This window comes from Python bivittatus, unplaced genomic scaffold, assembly GCF_059951505.1.
Source record: "Python bivittatus isolate LINGU-HERP-01145 unplaced genomic scaffold, Pbiv_v1 ctg000610_np1212, whole genome shotgun sequence".
In the NCBI taxonomy this organism is placed as follows: Eukaryota; Metazoa; Chordata; class Lepidosauria; order Squamata; family Pythonidae; genus Python; species Python bivittatus.
The window spans coordinates 45,358,213-45,381,272 of NW_028277088.1; the positions used below are offsets into that span (position 1 = coordinate 45,358,213).

General features: G+C 36.5%; 1 protein-coding gene across 5 annotated transcripts in view; it reads right to left on the reverse strand.

Annotated features, from left to right (window-relative positions):
* MYRIP (myosin VIIA and Rab interacting protein) overlaps nucleotides 1–23,060 on the reverse strand; it is a 131,922-nt gene that overhangs the window by 65,212 nt on the left and 43,650 nt on the right. For 4 of the 5 annotated variants that reach the window (XM_088150930.1, XM_088150931.1, XM_088150932.1 and 1 more), the window contains exon 3: nucleotides 8,013–8,234. In XM_088150930.1, the coding sequence (XP_088007056.1) occupies nucleotides 8,013–8,234 (222 nt within the window). Of the gene's footprint in view, nucleotides 1–8,012; nucleotides 8,235–23,060 lie in introns of those variants that run through there. The other variant, XM_007433638.3, reaches the window with a different exon arrangement.

The window sequence follows — 23,060 nt, forward strand, 5'->3', positions numbered from 1 at the left end:
CAATTATCATCCAGTCTCTGACCTTCCCTTTCTGGGTAAAGTTATTGAGAAAGTGGTCAACAACAAACAACTGCAGAGCATCTTGGAGGAAACGGATTATCTGGACCCAATTTAATTGGGTTTCAGACCAGGATCCAGTATGGACACAGCACTGATTCCACTTGGTGATGACCTATGATGGAGCTGGGATTAGGGTGGTGTATCTATCTTTCTGTTCCTTCATCTCTGTGTGGTTTCGATACCATCGACCATAGTATCTTTCTGGACTGGATGCAGGGTTTGGGTGTGGGAGACACCATTTTACAGTAGTTCTCCTTTTGCTATGGTCAGTTCCAGATGGTGTTAACAGGGGGAAGGTTGTGTCCATGGCTGCTCATCTGTGGAGTACCTCATGGTTCAATGCTTTCCCCCGTCCTGTTTTACCTCTATATGAAACCACTGGGTAAAGTCACTCTGACTACAGCTTCATTAGCATGCAGATGGTGCCCAATTATACATCTTGACTGCAAGCCATCCAGGTGATGCTATAAACGTTCTGGCCCAGTGACTGGAGGCTGTTCAGTCTGGATGGGGAGAAACAGACTCAGACTCAATATTAACTTGACTGAGTGGCTGTGGCTATTTGGCCCCTACTAGATCAAGGAACTTTTCATCTTTAGTCTTTGATGGGGTGGCACTTCCTCATTTGAGACTGGTTTACAATCTAGAGGTCATCCTGGACTCACAGATCCTGCTCAAGGAGCAGGTGGAAGTGGTGTCCAGGATGGCCTGTACGCAGATCCATCTGGTGTACCAGATGTGCCTGTTCTTATATCAGGATGCCCTCCACAAGCTGCAAGGTCATCAGTTTGCTTCTGGGTGCAATTCAGAGTGCTGGTTATGACCTATAAAGTTCTTCATGGCATAGGGCCTGGCTATTAGGGGATCACTCCAGGTATAGAGTGGGAGCACTCCAGGCACTCCAGGTACTTTGAATTAAGCAATGCCATCTAGAGAGACCTAGGAAGTGTGCTCTCTCTGTCATGACTCCTGTCCACTGGAACACCATTCCCACAGAGATCCATATGGCTCCTAACTTGATGACATTCTGAAATGCTGAGGACTTAGCTATTCTTCCAGGCTTGGGGCTAGGGTGCATGTTGACCCTGTTGACCCTGTGACCTCACCCCCATGTTATATTGCATGTTTACTGAAAGTACATGGTTCTTTTTTCCTTGGTTTTATATTTTAATTTTTTAAAAATTTTAATTGTAAGCTGCCCAGACTCATCTGGATTTGGGCAGCTTCTAAATATGAATGAATGAATGAATGAATGAATGAATGAATGAATGAATGAATGAATGAATGAACTAAAGTAAAGTAAAGTAAAGTAAAGTAAAGTAAAGTAAAGTAAAGTAAAGTAAAGTAAAGTAAAGTAAAGTAAAGTAAAGTAAAGTAAAGTAAAGTAAACTAAACTAAACTAAACTAAACTAAACTAAACTAAACTAAACTAAACTAGAGTATAGGAAGGACAAAAAATTGCATTCCACAAAAAATCCGCTTAAAACTAGCCATTTATATAAGTTTTCACTCCCCAAGAAAAATTCAAAGTCTGCTGAGGTAAAGGAATATACTTTCAGTGAAGCATAAATTACTATATTAAAGAATTCCACAAAAAATGCTACAAGAAAGCTACTGCTGGGTTGGATAAATAAGCTGTCCTAATACAGACTGACTGAAATTATGTGAGTGCCTTTGGTCAGAATAGAAATTAGTAGTGTTTCTTTTAATATCTTTTTTTCCTTAAAGTTGGTAATACACAAAGCTATATTTGTATAGTGTTGGAATAATAATATACAGTGGTGCTAAAAGGTTTGTGGAGCCTTTTTAATTTTCAGTATTTCTGCATAAATATGACCTAAAACGTGATCTGTCTCCATACAAGTCCTAAAACTAGATGAAGAAAACCCAACTAAACAAATGAGTCAAAAACATTATACTTGTTCATTTATTTATTGAGGAAAATAATTCAAAGCCTCATATTTGTGTGTGACAAAGCATGTGAAACTTTCCTTTCAGTAACTGGTGTGCCCCCCTTGGGCAGCAACAACTGCAAATAAACATTTCCATTAACTGCTGATTAGTCCTGTACATTGGCTTGGAGGAATTTTAGCTCATTCCTCCTTACAGAACAGCTTCAAGTCAGGAATGTTGGTGGGCTTCCTCACATAACTGCCTGCTTCAGGCCCTTCCACAATATTTCTATAGGATTAAGATCAGGACTTTGACTTGGCCATTGCAAAACATTAACTTTCTTTTGCTTTAACCGTCCTTTGGACATATGACTTGTGTGTTTTCGGTCACTGCCTAGCTGCAAGCCCCAATTTCTCTTGAGGTTCAGTTCATGGACAGATACCTTGACATTTTCCTGTAGAATTTGCTGGTACAATTCAGAATTCATAGTTCCATCAATGATGACAAGCCATCCTGGTCCAGAGGCAGCAAAGCAGGCCCAAACCATGACACTGCCAGATCCATCGTTCACAGATGAGATAAGGTTCTTATGCTGAAATGCAGTGTTTGCCTTTTGCCAAACATAACACTTTTCATTGAAGCCAAAACATTCTATTTTGGTTTCATCCATCCAGGAAAATATCCTTCCAATAGTCTTCTGGCTTATCCATGTGGTCTTTTGCAAACTGTAGACGGACAACAGTGTTCTTTTTGGAGAGTAGTGGCTTTCTCCTTGCAACCCTGCCATGCACACCATTGTTGTTCACCTGATGGTGGTTCACGAACATTGACATTTGCCAATGCAAGACAGGCCTTCAGTTCCTTCAATGTTACCCTGGAATTCTTTGAGATCTCTCAGAGTGTTACACATCTTGCTCTTGGTGTAATCATGAAGATGAATTGCTTCCATTTGTACACAATCTGCCTGACAGTGGACAACTCTTTGAAAATAATTTTGTAACCTTTTCAGCCTGGTGAGCATCAACAACTGTTTTTTGGAGATCGTCAGAAATCTCCTTTTTTTGAGCCATGACACACTTCCACATATCTGTGTTGTGAAGATCAGACTTTGATAGTGAATACCCAGAATTCTCTTCTTTAAATAAGGCAGGCAGGATCTCCTACACTCAAATCTGATTATCATTCCACTGATTAAAACACCTGACTCTAATTTCACCTTTAAATGAACTGATAAATCCAAGAGGTTCACACAGTTTTGCCACACACAAATATGTAGCTTTGGATCATTTTCTACAATAAATCAATGAACAAGTAGAGTATAATGTTTTTGACTCATTTGTTTAACTGGGTTTTCTTTAACTAGTTTTAGGACTTGTGTGGAGAACAGATCACATTTTAGGTCATATTTTTGTAGAAATATTGAAAATTTAAAAGGGTTCACAAACTAAGTACCACTTAGTTTCTCTCTCCCCTTATCTCTGAACTGCTGAGGTTCCAGAATGCATCTAAATAGCCATGGAGTTACTGCAGGTGTCACACAAGGATGTGAAGATATTTAAGGAAGTCTGAGGGTGAAATATTAGCTGTGGTGGGAACTCTCTTATCCCAAAATTGTTGAGGATTGCTCAGCAGTTCTGAACAGAGGTACTTCTTCCCCTGTCAATCTATAGGAAACATCCAGCAGTATCAGAAGTTTCGAGGTATGAAGGATATGGAACACAATTGATAGAAGCGAGTGCAACAGTGCATACCTATTCATAACCCTCTATTTCCATATCTATCCGTGCAACCCTTCTTGTTTCTACCATATTTGTAAACTGTCTTTTCTTCTTTAAATGTCTCACCTCTCTCTTTTTGAAGTTCTGATCAACTCTACTGAAGCACAACTTCCTGGGTATTTTTCTTTTTTCTCAACTCATTCCTCTTCATCATATATTTGTTTCATGTTTTGACTCTTATTCATTCTTTCTGTATGACCCAACCATCTCAATATGCTTCTTTTGTACTGGTCATCCTTTTTGTATTCAAACTTACTTCCTTCCTTCCTTCCTTCCTTCCTTCCTTCCTTCCTTCCTTCCTTCCTTCCTTCCTTCCTTCCTTCCTTCCTTCCTTCCTTCCCTCCCTATTTGCCTGACATATCTAACTCTCACTTTGTCCACAAAGTGGACAAAGATTTGCTTCTTTTAATAAATGTTAACTCTTCACAACAAACCACATATATCCACCATCTTTCTACCACCATTTATACATCTTACAATTATTCCACTGACTTCCCCATCTTTAGTAAACATTGTACCAGGTTACACAAATGCATCCACATACCTTAATTTTTATATATGTTAACTTTCAGATCCATAATCTCATTGGATTACAATTATAATCTGTCTAACATTTACTGCATATTATTGGTTCTCAACCAAACATATTCATGGTCTTCTTTGCAAGCAGAACCTGTAATCTAAAGGCGACCTTGCAAGCAATATACTGTTATTTTCATTGCACCATCTAGGAGGTATATCAACTCAGAATACAAGTGCAAGAGAGAAAGCACAAAAAATATGTCCTTCTGCAATCCATTTTAGATAGTACTCCTAAAACTGGATTTAACTGAATTGCACAGTTACAAACAACTTCTTTTTAAAATGGAAAAAGAACCTTGTAAAGGAATTAGAGGAATAAGTGTCATTTGCTATTGCTATTTATTTTTTATTTCATATGATTTAGAGTCAAAGACCAAAAGAAAAGAAAAGAAAATGCAATATTAACACTTAGCCAAATTTTGATATACCTCCTAGATGGTGCAATGAAAACAACAGTATATTGCTTGCAAGGTCGCCTTTAGATTACACGTTCTGCTTGCAAAGAAGAATGTATTCTAAAAATACATTCTATCTATCTATCTATCTATCTATCTATCTATCTATCTATCTATCTATCTACAGTATCTATCTATCTATCTCTGTAAATAAGGTTATCGAAGTAACTGAATTCAATTTGGTGACCCTTCTAGAAACTTCAGGTCCCCGTTAACTAAGAGAAGGAGAGTACTGTCTTTCTTTGACCACAGCAGTTCTCTAAGTTGTATAAAAAGAGCAGGACATATAGAAGAATATGGAGATAATCTGGAGGGATTTCAGCATTCATTATGTAAACATCAACCTAGTCTGAAAGGGAGGAATAAAAAAACCTCAAGAATGCCCTGCCCTGATTCTCTTTGGCATAAGAGGAAGGATAGAGAATCTGTCAGGCTTTCAAAATTCTGTTATTATACCTATAACAATACAGTTCTACTGGTTCCTGTGATATCTGTTTCTTGACCTGGTCTACCTCAAAGGGATGATAAATTTAGCACTATCCTGTTGAGACTGGTGAGATGCCTGCCAAACCCTTCCTTCCCACTTTTTGTAAAATGCAACTCATCTCTTCCCAGGAATCCATTGTGAAAGTAGCATAATCCACTGTTGCAGAATGTAAACCTTTCCAGTGACACCATTTATGTAGCCAATTGCTGATTCCAGGATCCTGTTTTCTTTTCTTGTGCCATGACCCATAACTGGAAGAACTGATGCAAAAACTACTTATTCCCTTCACCTTCTTGCCTAAGGCCTCATAATCTCCTGGAAATTCTTTCAATGTCTCTTCTGGGTTTATCATTCATTCCCACATAAATCAAGAGGAAAGTGCAGTTGTTGGTAAATTTGAATAGTCTCAGTATTACATTCTGGATACAGGCATCTGAAAGATAGCACACTTCCCACAATGTCATAACAGGTCTGCACACAGTTGCCTTGGTTCCTCTCAGCAGGAAACTCACCCCCATGACATGCTGCTTATTTTTCAAGGTGGCTCTTGGGTTACTTCAGTCCATGAGGTCTCAAATTCTTTCACAGTATGTTCCTGGCACAATTTCTGAAATAGCTGTGGATAATTTTTTCAGTGGGAAACCCTGATACTGGTTCCTGAGCTTCACTGGGACCAAGTACTCTGTGATCCTCTTGCTTCTTTGGGTCACATGCTGCCATATGTTTCCATTCTGCCAAACAGAGTTCTTTCTGTTCTCTTCACTTGTTTGCTTTACTTATGTAGAAAGCTTCAAGAATCTCACATCTTTCCTGCTATGTTGCAGTACTGAAACTCCTCTCTCCTCAGACCCCTTCATTTTCTCTTTCAACAAGGAAACAAGTCTGCATTATAACAAGTGTAGTTTAGGTCTTCTGCAGGCAGGGAGACAAACTTGCAAACCTTGTGATGATGCCAGATGAATTGTCATCTCATCCCTTGCTCTCCATGTTACTTGGAACCTACCCCATCAACTCCCCAAGGCAAGCTCCCAGGCAGAACATCCTTGTTTGTTCTTGCCTGCTTGCTCTGGTTGCAAGCTCCCAGAAACTGCCTTTCTCGGTAAGGACCAGCCTAGAAGAAGAAGAATGGGAGTAAAAGAAAAAGAAGGTCCTCCCCCGCTAAAACTCTCTGGAAACTAGGTTCTTTAAATACACCTTTAAGAGCCTCAAGTAGGTCAACAAGAACAATGCTCCAATCACATAAAGTGAACAATCACTTAGGAAACTATCAGGAGTCAGCAACATTAGAACATTGCCAATAGCATTTAGAAGTCAATCTGCAGCAGCAAACAGTCAGCAGTCTCTCCCCTCCTTGGCTCTTCCTCTTTCTTCTCCCTCTTCCAACTCCCTTGCAAACTCCCTTTACTCAGCCAGATTGCTTGATCAGATACTTCTAGAATTCACATGTAGTTGCAACGAAGTTCCACAAAATCTTTTAATGTATCAAAGAATACATTATTTTATGTTCATGCCAATGTTATCTTTCAAAATTAGGTCCTTTTTTCAATAAAATAGGAAGAAATGCTTTTTTTCAGCTAAATGGACAAAGATAGGGGCTTGGATGGGCCAGAATCTAACAATATTCAGTCCATTGTTCAATGTTATAGCTCAACCACTCTTTCTAAAGAAAGGAGAAACAGACTAACTCCTTCCCTACTTCTAACATTTTTTCATTAGTGATGAAAATTAATTAGAAGAACCAATATTAATATGCAGAGTGAAACAATTATCTGTATTCTCTCCTAGTTCTATTTTGATTAGGTAAGATCCTGCTCTTCAACCCATAATATTAAGAGTTCTTAGAATGATAATAGGCATATAGAATACTGAACATAGCAATAGAATCATTCGAACGTAGCTGCCCCCATTCACAGCACTGAAATAGGATATATACCACCTGTCCCTTAATATGTACAAGACTGTAGGTAAAGCTAGTGATGTTTTAGTATGGCACTGGTACACTATAGAAATGACGTTGAATACTTCATTTCTCCCCTGCTTTTCTCTCTATTCTTTACTGAAAGAATTCCATGTATGTTTCTTTCCCTCTGTCCCCAAACACACACATACAGTCAGTGGTGTAATGTGAAATGTTTAAGAACTGGTTCTGCCAGCTCTGTGGCTCCCATCATGCTACACCATTAGCCGTGGAACAGCTGAGTGGCATGCTAGGCAGAGAGGCTCAATTCTGCTGTCAATTAGCTCACAAAATTCCAGAAAAGTTAAGAATCAGCTTTTGTGAAATGGGGTGAGCCAGCCCCAGTACACCACTGCATACAACTGCACTGTAATTCAAACAACATACAGCAGAGAATTCTGGCAGTCTATTTTTTTTCTTCCCTATCTTCTTTTATTTATCTTTTTGTGCTTGATCATTGTTGCCAACTCCTCCTACCTTATGGAGTAGAGAGGTGTTTAATTTTGACTTCCTAAAACCATGACATTGAGATATCAGTTCATCAAAGTATCTTGAATACAAGGCACAATTACAGAAGAAAGCAAGCCATTTGCTTCATGAAGAAAACAAAATCTTCTGAAGAATTAATATGATTTTCCAGAGAGGCAATGGATTAACAGCACCACAGGAAGATACCATACTCATGGAATACTGAATGTGTCTTTTCATGTGACATTAGTGTTAATGACTTGTAATAATGGGGGGGGGGGAGAAGTCAGGCATCAGCTTAGTCATGTACTTGTATCACAATATGCACTCACCTAGCTTGCTGACACATGTTGCAGAGCCAAGCTTTCTCCTTCCTCTGATAAGAGCTGCAGTTCTTGCAGATGTTATATTTGCAGTCTTGGCACTGTCGTTTAGTATTGATGAGAAAAGTAAAAGGGGAGCAGCAACGCATGCAACAATGTTCATTAAACCTCTGCTGCTTAGAAAGGATGTTGCACTTGTTACCCTCTTCATCAAGCTTCTGCTTCATTTCACTGGAATCCCAAAAGAAAGGAAGGAAATGAAAACATAATTAAAATAATACTGTATTTAGAGGGAAGTAACACTCAGTTCTCTATTGCCTGGACAAACTCCTCCCTCCAACAAAATAAGCTGACTTTCCCTCCACTAACATTTTCCAGGATAGGCCTATGCCTACGTCTCACCACCTATTAGAAATGAAAAAACAGCATTTTTTCTCATTTTCTTTCCTGTTGTCCTCCTTCTTTTCTTATGCTTTCTCATCACTTAAACTATAACCTCACTACCTTACACTTCTCTTCAATTTTTTGTACCTCTCCATCTTTATTTTTCTTCCATTCTGGAGTGGACATTGAGGAAGAAAATGCACATTTGACATTTCAGTGCACTGAATTGTTTGTTTTTTTGCAATATTTATTACAGGATGTTTTGAAGGATTCAGAAATAAAACACTTCTTTACATATTTAATTTCTTGGGAACTGATTAAATGTTTTTCCAAACAAAATGTTAGGAAAGAAAGTGTAATTTATCAATTTTGTTAATTTTATAGCAGCATGACCACACAGAATACTATGCTACTTGTTGAACTAAGTATTTAATAGGTATATCTTGCCTAAGTATTTATTCCTATTATAGAGAGTTTTCAATTTAATGTTATGAACTTTCATTCTTCCTGCATTCTGAGGTATAAAATCAAATTATATCATTTTCCCCTACTCTAAGTAATATACCACCATTCCAGTTCAGTCAAAAGACTGAAAATGTAAGGAAGAAATATATGTAAAATTTAAAATATCCCCAATATACCAATGAATTTTTGCTAAATAACAAATTATTAAAAATCAACCTGTACTTTTGAACCCTGTCTTTCAATCCTCTGCTTTCTTTCATTACATTCAGCAAACCATTTTAATAGATATTCCTTGGCTGAATTAATGAAAAAAAATCTAACATTGAATATATTAATTTACTACATAAAGAAACACACATCTAAGACCATCTAATATATGTCACTTATTTGGAATTACTCTATGAATTGAGTAATTCATTCTCTATAGATGAGGCCAATGAAATATCCAGTCTGGCCACTTGTCTCCCACAGAGACAAAGCAGATACTTCTCAGAAGCCCACAATCATGACACAGGTGTAATAGTACCCTTCCTGTATTTTCAAATTCAAATTGTTTAGAAATGTTGAAATTAAATAGCTATTTGGTCCATATTTGGTCCATATACTCTAGGATTCATACTTTCTACTCCTTTTTTTTTTTTTTGGTTAATCCTAAATACCAGATTTTATGCCCAAGATTTGGAGGACTTTTTAGAGGAGAGACTAGACATTGTACCTACTAGTATGGGGCCAAAATGTATGAAGACAGTTCTGAAAGAAAAACGGTACATTATCAGAGCAAGGTATGTGTGTATGTGTGTGTGTAATGAAGCTCCTCTCCTCCAATATTGAAATCTGTTTCGCAATATAACCTTTTCATTAACTGGGCAAATGAGTGAAGAGATATACACATGTGGGAAAATGCTGTAGGGAGATGAGGTTAGATGCCTCATTCAATGTGCCGTAAAGATTTAATTTTTGTTCTGCTTTATTGCAGCAGATTCTTCATTTATGGAAACACCTCTGTCACTGTCATATCTAATTTTAGTCTTATCCATAAAACCTAGAGCTTTAAAGCCTGAAATTTCAAAATTCACAATGCATTATGACCTTGCATCAGTAGCAGTCACTTCTATTAACAACACTGAAGTTTGTTCATTGACAGAAGTTACTAACAAAGCAGTCAAAAATCCCCACCTTCAAATCTTTATACTTCCTATCAAATGTTATAAAGCCAGTAGAAGAAAGGAAATATTTGAAGCATTCACTGCTAAGACAATTATATGACTGATGCTTATTGTGAATGTCAGCATGCCAAACTTGCACAGCTTTCTTAAAAATGCATGACAAACAATTGTTCAGAGAAAAAATAAATTTAGCTGTCACCAATATCAGAAGTAAGCATATATATTCAACATCAATTCCATGTTAATTGAACTGTATCTCCTGTAATCTCATTAACAACTGACTTTCATTTCTAGGTGAAGTAATTTTGTTACATGAATACTTCATGTTATTTCTCTAGAGGAACTCACTGTTAGAAGAACAAGATTCTTATAGAAAAAAAGACATTCAGTAAAACTATCATATTCACAATTAAGTGAAAAATATTTGTCTTGACAAAAAGAAAACTAATTAATCCGTCAATATAATATTATACCACATTGATAAGTTTAAATTCTCCTTTTCCTGCTAAATTTGTAAAACTTTAAGAAGTAGTTTAGTTATCTCATTTTCAAATATCACTGTGGATTTTACAGAATTCACATTAGCTATCATAGCAAACATCCACTAATAGGCTAACTTACATGATTTAATGGAACCCTGTATTGAATAAAACCTACCCTTTAGTTTTATATTGATGAATGAATTTTTGACAGTAATAAAAGTATACATAAAATATTGCATACCAAAAAGCAGTCATATTGAAATCTACTTCATGTAAACAGAAAAATTGCTAATGGTGCATCCTTTTAACAACATTTCACACAAAAAATAAGATATTGCATGGATGGATACTTTCCTGGGAAAAAATAGCCCCAGCACATAGAAGACTAGCAGATTAATGTAAATCCTATGAATGTTTTCTCTGAAGTAATTCTGAGTCCAATGAGATATACAGGTAGTCCTCGCTTACTGACCATTTGTTCAGCAACCATTCAAAGTTACAATGGTGCTGAAAAAAACTTTATAGCCAATTTATGACCATTTATGACCTTCACAGAGTCCCTCAGTCACATGATCATCATTACAGTCAGTATGCATTGTCCTGTGCCTGGCCTGTGTTTTTTAATTTTTCCCCCCTTGCAGAGCAGAGAGATTGGAGAGGAAGGGATTGCAAGAGAGTAAGTCATTTGATCTTCTACACATCAAAAGCAATATGATTGTGCCAGCAGCCTAGGGCTGCAAACTGCGGGTGCACTACACAAACAGCATATAGCACTCTCTTGAAATCTCTTTCTCTCTAATCTCTCTACTCTGAAATGGGGGGGGGGGGAGAAAAGCAAGTGATTTTGGTAGGCAATCTCTCCTTTCCCTGATGCCCCCCCACAACAGAGCAGAGAGATTGGAGAGGAAGGGATTGCAAGAGAGTAAGATGTTTGCTCTTCTACACATCAAAAGCAATGCAGTTGCACCAGCAGCCCAGGGTTGGGAGCTATGGACATGCTAAGCAAACTGCTTATAGTACTCTCTTGAAATCCGTTCCTCTCCAATCTCTCCATTCTGTAAGTGGGGGGGGGGGGGGGGAAAAAAGAAAGCGATTTCTGTAGGCAATCTCTCCTTGGCCTGACCCTTCCCCCCACCCCCCACAGAGCAGAGAGATTGGAGAGGAAGGGATGTCAAGAGAGTAAGCTGTTTGTATAGTGTGCCCATGGCTCCCAGCCCCAGGCTGCTGGCACAATCACATTGCTTTCAATGTTTACAAGACAGTAAGCAGGCCCTTGAATATTCTTAAGGGCAGGGGAGTGGCTAGGAGGCAAATAAAAGCTGAAGGTGTGAAACTGAGTAGTCTTGTCTCTTTCCAGCCAGAAAGCACAGTCGTGATCACAAGATTTCCCACTTAGCAACCACTTCACTTAGTGTCAGAGTTGCTGGTCCCAATTAGGGTCATTAAGTGAGCACTACCTGTATTGTCTTATTAAAAATGCTTACACTAACAAAAGCATTATATACTATAGCTTTAAAGAATACAAAAGAGCAGTTTTACTATCTCATTTACACTTTGTGTGAATTCAGCCTTAGAAGTGGGTATTATAAAGGACATAGTTAATTTCTGAGAATATTTATGACTGAAAAAAGAAACTGAATTAAAAAAAAATATTAGAAACTTACACAATACATTATTGCTTTCTTTTCATAGTAATGTAAGTAGTTGAATATTTAACTTAAATACAAGTTCACTCAACTGGTTTTAAGTTTAAGTTTCTTTTGTGGACAGGACAGCACAAGAAATTGTCTGTCCTATTCCTATTCTTTTACACTTCTGTAGTCAAACACAATAAAAATCTCAGGGGAAAGACAGAAGTAATGAGAAGAGTATAATGTAAAAGAAACAATTACCATTCATTCTTGTTAACCAATCCTGGTTATGATTCTTCCAGGCTTCTGCAAGCATTTAATTACTTACTAAAACATTTTCTGAACTGTAGAACCAATAGTGGGCTTCAAGCTCTTTGTATAAGCAGATCTTTCTCTACCATGATCCCTTCTTTTATCTGCCATTTATCATCTCTCATGATGGTTCCTGGCCAGCTGCCTCAAAAGTAATCACTTGCTTTGCTCATCTGGCCATCTATCTATTATTGTATATAAGGGCATAGTAATAATATTACTATATCTCTGCCTTTATATTTTTTGAATCTGCTATTTCAAGCAGTTCCTTACATGTATTGCGAGTGGATGTGGTTCCTCAACCCTGCATGGGATCAGACAGACATTTTGACTCAGGACTCCATACTGTTGCTCCACGATAAGGATAATATGGAATCCTTCCATGGTTCTCATCTAAGATATGTCCAAGATGCCATCACATATACAATACAGTGGCAACAACATATCTACTACTAGGTGACCAGGTGTAACACAGCAGGCTTCCATATCAATCCAGATACATCTTGTAAGGATAAACCTTAAAGATGTTTTGCCTGCATTTGCCACTGCTGGACAAGCAGTTACAATTAGAAACTGCTCAAAATTTGAATTCCTTTTTGGCGGTGTTAGAGTATATGAAGATAGCATTTAATGATAACCATAATGGTCCTCATTAAATGCTATCTTCACATACTGTAACACTAATTAGACCCATATAAGACCCAAATAAGATTAGACCCATTCTAATTTTATTTCAAGCTTGATTTAGAATACAAACAGCTTTGACCAGTCTAATGGAACACTTATGCCAGGAAATGGATGGGGAAAATATGACCCTGTTGATTCTTGTGTACCAATCAATAAGTTTTTTCTTCCTTCTCATTTATCTGAATTTAGAGAACATAACTGTTACTGTAATGGTGGAGTGGAAGGTGATAACAAATAACAAAAGAGTTTTGGAAACAGTGTTTGAATGCAATTTGAGGATAAATGGGGAAACAAACTGGGACCAAATTTAGACAAAAAAGAGGTCCTTCAGGAAAGGAAAATAAACAATATGGACAGAGAGTTATAAATAGTCTTAAATAAAGTTACATTTTATTACAGATGGACCTCATTATCTGTGAATTTGTTATTTGCAGATCTAGATAATTGTCGTTGATAAATATACCAGGGCCAACGGTTTCACATACGAGCAGTTTCTGGCACAGTCTTCCATTTTGAAAATGCATAAATGTATGAAATCTGGCATACAATCCCCCAAACTGCAGCATTTTAACTTTATATGTCCTTCCAGTGAGCGAGCACATGGTAAAAAGCTCTGCCTCTGCTCCACTCAATTTCCTAGCAATTCAGGTGATCTGCAGGTGATCTTACCTTATGGTCCTCTTCTTTCTGCATATTACAGTATGTCTTCCTCAGTAATGGAATGAGCAAACAGTTATTGGAATAGCTTGGCTGATAGAGCTGGCAAATGTGCACAAAACTGTTGTCCTTGAGCAAAAAGGTGAAGCTGCTGATCAGGTTGGCCCATGGTGACAATGTGACATGTGTTACACATTACTATGGCTCCACACCATAAAGAAAAGCCGAGCCAGTATCCATATAAGTGCGTGTTTGGCATATCCAAGAGTCTGAGAGTGATGTTCCATCGCCATGATCCCCACCTAGAACAGATGAAAAAGGCTCTCATCCTGTGAACAGATGAGCAAGCCTGGAAAAATGTGCCACTGAGTGGACTACAAAAAATCCATTAAGCAGCATTGCCACTTTAGATGTGGTCTGTGAAAGAAGCTGCTGAATGAGGTTTCTAGGCAAGCAGAAGTTGGTTTGAAAGAAATAGTGCTACAGCCTCCAGCTGGCAGGGGAAGTTGTATCAGTGGACCATGAGGTAGCATAAAGATATCCAGCAGAGTTCCAGCAGCTGATTGATTTCAAAATGTATAAACCAGAACAAGTCTTAAGTGCTGTTGATACTCACCTGTCCTGGAAACAGATGCCATCCCACTTCCTTATCAGCAAGCAAGAAGCACGGTAGCCAAGGATTACCTCATTCTTCTGGGGTGCATCAGTCTGCAGAAGATTGTGTGATCAAGCCATACTCCTACCCTGGTGATTATTTTGGTCATTTTCCAGTGCTTCAGAACCTAATCTCTCAATTCTTAGAGGTTTAAAAATTTGTTATCTGCATTTTTGTTATCCATGACTGACCACTGGAATGTAACCCCCATAAACAATGAGGTCCACTTGTATTTCTGTGAAGAATACATGGATATAGACTGGTCTTTCTATGTCAGTTATTTGAGAATGATTAGGAAAAGTTAAGCAAGAATAAGACTACACAATGTTGATTTTCCTCCCTTTTTTCTTCCTCCTCTCTCTTTTTTTCTTTTCTTCAAGATTAGTATGAAGGATTGATTATCCTTCCCTTCCCATTGTTTTCATTTTTGTTTGTCAGGTGCACAGAAGATTGTCCATTAATGACTGTTTCTGTCAGGGACTGATTGCAAGCTATACAGCAAAATGCTTTAAAAGATTTTATTTTTTGATACTATGAATTTCCACAAGCAGCAAAAGATAAACATAAAATTTCAGCATTACCTTTTTGAAATATATGCCTTTTAAATGAAGCCTTTTTTAAAAAGGAAAAACAGGCCAGGAGGATAGAAGGAAAAAAAAGATAAAGCCTAACTGTGGAAATAGAAACCCTGCAATTCATTATGTTTTCCTGTAGCCAAGGTCATAAATATATAAAAAGAAAATGCTTAATTAGGAACTAGAAATTAAAAACAAAGTTTAAAACCCTGGATACAACGGATAGGCATAACATTTGTAATCCTCCAAAATAATTTTACCAGAAATTTAATGAAGATATTTCTCAAGTTCCACAGGATTATAAAATGATCTGTGAATGTTCTTTAATAATTTCAAAGCAAGGATGGCTGGAAAGCTGACAAAATATTACACTTTCTTCTCTCGAGAAGTATTTTTGCTGTATCAAACATCTTTCTGCACTGGAAAAACATAATATGAGACTTGCTCTCTCTCCAATCAATCACTTCGATGGTTCAGGCCTTCTGTAAAATTTCATTCTTTGCAGCAGATCTGAGGAACTTTACAATAAATGGTTGACTCTTATTGACAGTATCAAAAGAAAAAGTGGAATATGGAACCTCTTTTCAATATCTGCTAATAATCTTCTGGCTAAGCTTTGCTTTACTTTACACTTTACTGTTTAGTGCTTTCATGGAGACTTTTCTTTGCTTCTTTGTGGAGACACAGAGATGACACACAGAAAACAAAGAAAACATTAGAAGGGAATTTAGCTGACTCTGCTCTGACTCCCTGGGTTATAAGAAGTAGGGAAGGGAAAACACACTTAAGTTATCAAGATTTTGTTACTATAGACAATACCAATAAAGTAGAGTTCCAATAAAACTTGTCAAGTCTGTTTCTTGACTTGGACTATCTCAGAAGGCTGACATTCTTCTGGAATTCTAATCATACTTATATTGTCCAAGTGGGAATAATATTCCCAGAATGTTACTTTGTATCAATGATTTTATCAAATTTCAGTAAAGAAACAGACCTATCCATGGACTTCCCATGTTATTCCAGCAGCATTATATCTCTGAATCCATTTGCTCCTCAGTTAAAACATTACAGTACTATATCCATTCTAAATGGACTATCAATTTCTAATATACATGCCATACATATACTGTAGTTTATTGATAGTTAATCAGGTGAAGGTTGGTTGACTGAGACTTACTCCTTTTTAAAGATACACATTGTGATAGATAAACCTCAGTCCTCAGGGATCTGAAAGGAGAAGTCTATAGAGTTCCAAAGCAAGGGCCCACAAATCAATATTAGTTTGTAATAGTTCAGTGGGAATCATCTCTCTCCAGTAGTCTTTCTATTTTAACTTAGATATCTTGTAAGGGAATATTAGCGGCCAGTCAGGAATGTATTCTTAACTCAGGTTAAAGGTTAATAGTTGAGTCATTCCCACAAGTAGTTTAATATTGTTTCTCCCAGGTGTTGGTAGGATTTTTTGTATTAAGTAAAGCTCTTTAAGAGGACTCAGTTAGAAATTAGTAAGGGGCCATAAAGATTCTTTTCACTAACAGCAGTTACACATGACTAAAATCCCATGAAATTTATCCAATTATTCTGTTATGACAAACATTATTCATGCTTGTGGCAGTCTCCAATAATTCAATGATATTAAAATGAGTTATACAATGGAATTTGTATAACTCATTTTAATATCACACAAGAATTTTACATCTTTTTTTTTCTTTAGATAATAAGAGGTACAGCACTGCAGCAGTAATTTAGTAAATTTTACTAGAGCACTTATCTCTATTTATTTATTTATTTCATCATAATATGAGTTATGAATAAACCTCCTTTCAAGATCCTAAATAAAGTAGGAGATAAAATGCAGTATGAGAACAATTGCTGTCAAATTTCGGGGTTTGGCTCTTTTCTTACAAATAGAAACTGAGGTTTTTAAAACTATCCTGATAGCATGAGTGCGATATACAGTACAGTACCAGCAAAATGGGTGGACAGATGCCAAATATTAGAGACTCCAAATGGCTCAAATACTGAAGAGATTCATTTTAATGCAGCTTCCAAAAAATATACACTACTGTGCAAAAGTTTTAGGCAGGTGTGAAAAAATGCTGTAAAGTAAGAATGCTTTCAAAAATATATATTGTAATTGATTATGTTTATCGATTTACAAAATGCAAAGTGAGCAAACAGAAGAAAAACCCAAATCAAATCAATATTTGGTGTGACCACCCTTTGCCTTCAAAACAGCAGCAATTCTTCTAGGTACACTTGCACACAGTTTTTGAAGGAACTCAGCAGGTAGGTTGTTCCAAACATCTTGGAGAACTAATCAGAGATCTCCTGTGGATACAGGCTGCCTCAAATCCTTCTGTCTCTTCATGTAATCCCAGACAGACTCGATGATGTTGAGATCAGGGCTCTGGGGGGGCCAAACCGTCACTTCCAGGACTCCTTGTTCTTCTTTACGCTGAAGATGGTTCTTCACAACATTGGCTGTATGTTTGGGGTTGTTGTCCTGCTGCAGAATAAATTTGGGGGCAATCAGACACCTCCCTGATGATATGGCATGATGTATAAGTATCTGCCTGTATTTCTCAGCATTGAGGACACCATTGATCCTGACCAAATCTCCAACTTGAAATGCAGCCCCAAACTTGCAGGGAACCTCCATCATGCTTCACTGTTGCCTGCAGACACTCCAGCCCTTTGGTGAACAAACTGCCTCCTGCTACAGCCAAATAGTTCAAATTTTGACTCATCAGTCCAGAGCACCTGCTGCCGTTTTTCTGCACCCCAGTTCCTATGTTTTCGTGCATAGTTACTTAGCCTTGTTTCCATGTCAGAGGTATGGCTTTTTGGCTGCAATTCTTCCATGAAGACCACTTCTGGCCAGACTTCTCCAGACAGTAGATGGGTGTACCTGGGTCCCACTGGTTTCCGCCAGTTCTGTGCTGATGGCACTGCTGGACATCTTCTGATGTCAAAGGGAAATAAGCATGACGTGTCTTCCATCTGCTTCATTCAGTTTCCTTGGCCGACCACTGCGCCTATGGTCCTCAGTGTTGCCCATTTCTTTGTGCTTCTTCAAAAGAGCTTGAACAGCACATCTTGAAACCCCAGTCTGCTTTGAAAGTTTTGCCTGGGAGAGACCTTGCTGATGCAGTTTAACTACCTTGTGTCTTGTTGCTGTGCTCAGTCTTGCCATGGTGTATGACCCGTGACATAAAACTATCTTCCACAACCTCACCTTAGTAGCAGAGTTTGGCTGTTCCTCACCCAGTTTTAAGCCTCCTACACAGCTGTTTCTGTTTCAGTTACTGTGTTTCAACCTACATATGAAATTATCATTAGCACCTGCTTGGTATAATTGGTTAATCATACACCTGACTCTAATCCTACAAGATCCCTGACTTTGTGCAAGTGTGCAAAGTGTGCAAGTGTGCAAAGTGTGCAAGTGTAAGAATTGATGCTGGTTTGAAGCCATAGGGTAGTCACACCAAATATTGATTTGGTTTAGATTTCTCTTCTGTTCGCTCACTTTGCATTTTGTAAATTGATAAACATAAACAATTACAATATATATTTTTGAAAGCATTCTTAGTTTACAGCATTTTTTCACACCTGCCTAAAACTTTTGCACAGTACTGTATATATAAGAAAAAGAGAAACAAATGGTAGAGGGGAATATAACTATGATGGAACTAACAGAAGCTTTAAAAAAGCAGAATGTTGGGAAAGCTCCAGGTCCAGATGGGCTGCCAGTGGAATTCTACAAAACCTTCCAGGACATATTGAGCCTCCAACTATTGGAAGTTATAAATGAAGTTATGACAAAGAAGAGGATACCTAAAACATGGACTGAAGCATACATTACACTTATACCGAAGGAGGACACTGACCCGCAACAGGTTAAAAATTATAGACCTATATCTCTATTAAATTCAGATTATAAAATTTTTGCTTCAATTTTGGCAGAGAGACTGAAAAGATATTTAAATAATTTTATTCATGCCGATCAAAACGGATTTCTGCCAAAGAGACAAATTAAAGACAATATGAGAGTAATTCTGGACACTTTGGAATATTATGAGGCACATCCTGAAAAGCAAATGGCCTTGATATTTTTAGATGCACAAAAAGCCTTTGACAACGTGAGTTGGCGATTTATGTTATTGTAATTGGCACAAATGGGCTTTGGCAAAAATTTTACTCAAGCCATTGAAACAATATACCATAAGCAGACTGCAAAGGTCATGATAAACGGAGATTTAACAGAACAGATAGACATAACAAAAGGGACGAGACAAGGCTGTCCACTATCGCCCCTGTTGTTTGTTTTAACATTAGAAGTGCTGAATAGGAATATAAGAGAAGAGAAAGAAATAAAAGGAATGAAAATCAAAAAGGAAGAGCACAAATTGCAAGCTTTTGCGGATGACCTAGTATTTATACTAGAGGATCCATTGGAAACAGCATCCAAATTAATTGAAAAGATAGAAGAATATGGAAAAGTAGCAGGTTTAAAAATAAATAAAGATTAAACAAAGATATTAACAAAGAATATGTTAGCAAGGCGAAAGAAAGAACTGGAAGAAGTCCTAGAAATACAGGTCACAAACAGGGTTAAATACCTAGGGAAATATATTACACCAAGATGTAGTACATTGAAGGAGGATAATTATGTTAAACTCAAACGACAGATCACAACAGATTTGACAAAATGGGAGAACCTACAATTATCAATGATTGGGAGAATATCCACCATTAAGATGAATATATTGCCTAGGATATTATATTTATTCCAGACAATTCCTATTCGTCTAGGGAAAGAGTTCTTTGATGACTTAAATAAAATTGTATTGAAATACATTTGGCAGGGTAAAAAAGCAAGAATAAAGCTTAAATTATTACAAGATGCAAGAATAAGAGGTGGGTTTGCCTTGCCTAACTGGGAATTATATTACCAGGCGACAAATTTGATGTGGGTAAAGGATTGGATAACTTTAAGAAATAATAGATTATTGACGTTAGAGGGACATGACTTGTTGTTGGGCTGGCATGCTTTCCTATGGTATAAGGGAACGAAAACACAGGGCTATTTTAGAAGGCATTATATTCAAGAGGCATTGTTTTTAAACTGGGAGAAGACAAGAAGACAATATTATTTAAAAGTTCCATGATGGATATCCACTATTGAAGCCTTCTCTTATCCAATAACATATAAAAAGGAACAAACAGATATACTGAGATATTGAATGAAAAGGGTGAACTTAAAACTATGCAAGCGTTGGAAGAACAAGGTATAAAAATGAATTGGTTTTCATATTTGCAAATACAATCTAGATTTGATAAAGATTTTAAAGCAGAAGGTATTTATGATAAGCTGACTGTTCTAGATAAATTTTTGATGGGTACTGATGAAAAGGTGATTAAAAAACTTTATGGACATTTACTAGAATTTAAAATGGAGGAAGAACAGGTCAAAGAAACAATGATTGCATGGGGGAAAAAATTTGGATATGGAATTGATTTAGAGAAGTGGCAAAAACTATGGTCTCAAAACTATAAAATGACAATGTCAACTGCATATAAAGAAAATTTGTATAAGATGTTTTACAGGTGGCATTTACCCCCAGCGAGGATCGCGAGAATGTGTAAGAATAAGTCCGATAAATGTTGGAAGTGTCATCAAATACCCAGCTCATATTACAATATGTGGTGGACATGTTCAGAAGCCAAAAGATATTGGATTAAAATCCACACATGGTTGGAAAAAATGACAAAACAACACATAGACTTTAAACCAGAGACATTTTTACTGGGAATTATACCGGAAACATACAGTAAAGAATTGAAATATCTGATTGTAAATGTTTTGACAGCGGCTAGAATTGTATTTGCTAAGAATTGGAAGAATGAAAAAGTACCTATGCAGGAGGAAGTTATTAAGAAAATTATGGAATGTGCTGAGATGAGTAAATTGACATTTGAAATTAGAGAGCAAGAAGACAAACAATTTTATATGATATGGGATTTGTTTTATCAATGGTTGGACGAAAAGATACAGTAATGTAATAGATTAGGAAATTATATAATAGAAACTCGATAAACTGATATAAATTAATATATATATATATATATATATATATATATATATATAATCAATGGACAAAAATGATACAAATCTTATAATGAAAGCTGGTGTTATAGATAGACTAGTCACAAATGATTAATAATTGATAACTGATAAATATATAAATATACGTTGGATAGATAACATGAGAATCTATATAAATGGTGAGTGAAGACTATGAAAGGATGGCACAAGTGATTGGTAACTGGCTGACACACGGTTTAAGATGGAAGATGGTTTTTATGTTTTTTATGTTCTTGTTTATGTATGTTTGGGTTTGTTGTAAAAAATAAAAAACTTAAAAAAAAACATGCGAAAGCTTAATACAATGAAAGGTGAAATGAATTGATTATACATCTTAAGTTTCAGCTAACTGAAATGGACTGAAATTGGACACTTTCAGTCAGAGGATCATACTGTTTACTTAGGACTTGAAAAACAAAGACGGAATAGTGTTGCTTTCATAGTCAGAATGCAATCAATTACCAAATAGTATCAATAAGACTTCATGGGCTACCCTTTAATATGAGGATGATTACGTTTATACTCCAACCATGGATGCAGAAGAAGAAATTGATGAACTTTATGGTCAAGTTCAATATGAAATAAACAACATGCAAGCAAGATGTGCTGCTTGTGGTTGAAGACAAATGCCAAATTTGGAGATATTGAGGAGAAAAATGTAGACTTTTAGACTGTACGGCCTAGAAAATTGAAATGAAACAGAGAACAACTTATCAGTTTCTACCAATCCAATGATTTCTTCATTACTAATGCTTCCAGTCTTCTAACCAAAAATGACACCTATATACATGGACATCACCATATGGACTACACAGAAATCAGAAATCAGATTGACTATATTATTGGTACAAGGAGGTAATTACATGAATTGATGGAATAACTACTGTACATCACTGGCCTGAATTACAAAATGTAATTGCGTTTGTTGGTTCAAACAATATGTCAATAACGTTCCAGCTTTCTCTCCTAATTCCCAGTATTTCTGATTAATACATTTTAGAAAGTGTTCTGAATATAGTAACCCCAATTTAAGTTTTGCCACTCTAAATGCTTGGTATGATTTGTTCGAGATTTCTAGCATACGGCAAAAGTGAATCCTTAACCTTCTTTTGCAGCTGTATAAATTTAAAGACTCTTTTGCTGAGGTGAAAATACTAATGGATCTCCAGATGAGTGCATTAAATGTATCCCATTTCAATTTTATTTCAAAATAGAAATAATACCTTTTTAATATATTCCATAAAAAGAGAATGTCTTAGGTGAGAAATATTCAGATACCATCTAGAATTGCTGATTTTTAAAATTAAATTTCACAGTTAGAGTCACTGGAGCATGGTCTGAGATTGCAGTTGGGCCTGCTGAAGAGTCCATAACTTAATCCACCAAAGTAGAAGAATATTTTTAAAAATCTAATCTGAAACAATTTTGATGTGCATGTAATATATATATATATATATATATATATATATATATATATTCTTTACCTTTTAGATTTTTTTTAAAAAAGCTAAATATCTATTAACTTGAATTCCAATATATATGCTTATAATATCTTCCAGTTTTGAGAAAAAGTAAATGCTTTTTTGAAGCATTTCTAACTGAAAATCTTGAATTAAGTTAAAATCTCCAGCACAAATTATATGTTATTTGCAGAATATAGTTTAGAGAAACAGGTATGAAATATTTCAGGAGTGTCCCTAATGGGGCCATAAAAATTAATCAGATCTATAGTGACAGTAGCTCATTTTCTTTTTTCTTTTTTTAGTGTTCTTCACTATTGTAGAAGAATACATTCCACAATCTTTATTTGAATATCCATTAACATAAGTTTATACTATCCAAATCCTAGGCCTCAAAAAAACTGTTTATTAGATAAAATTATTTGTTTTCCTGAT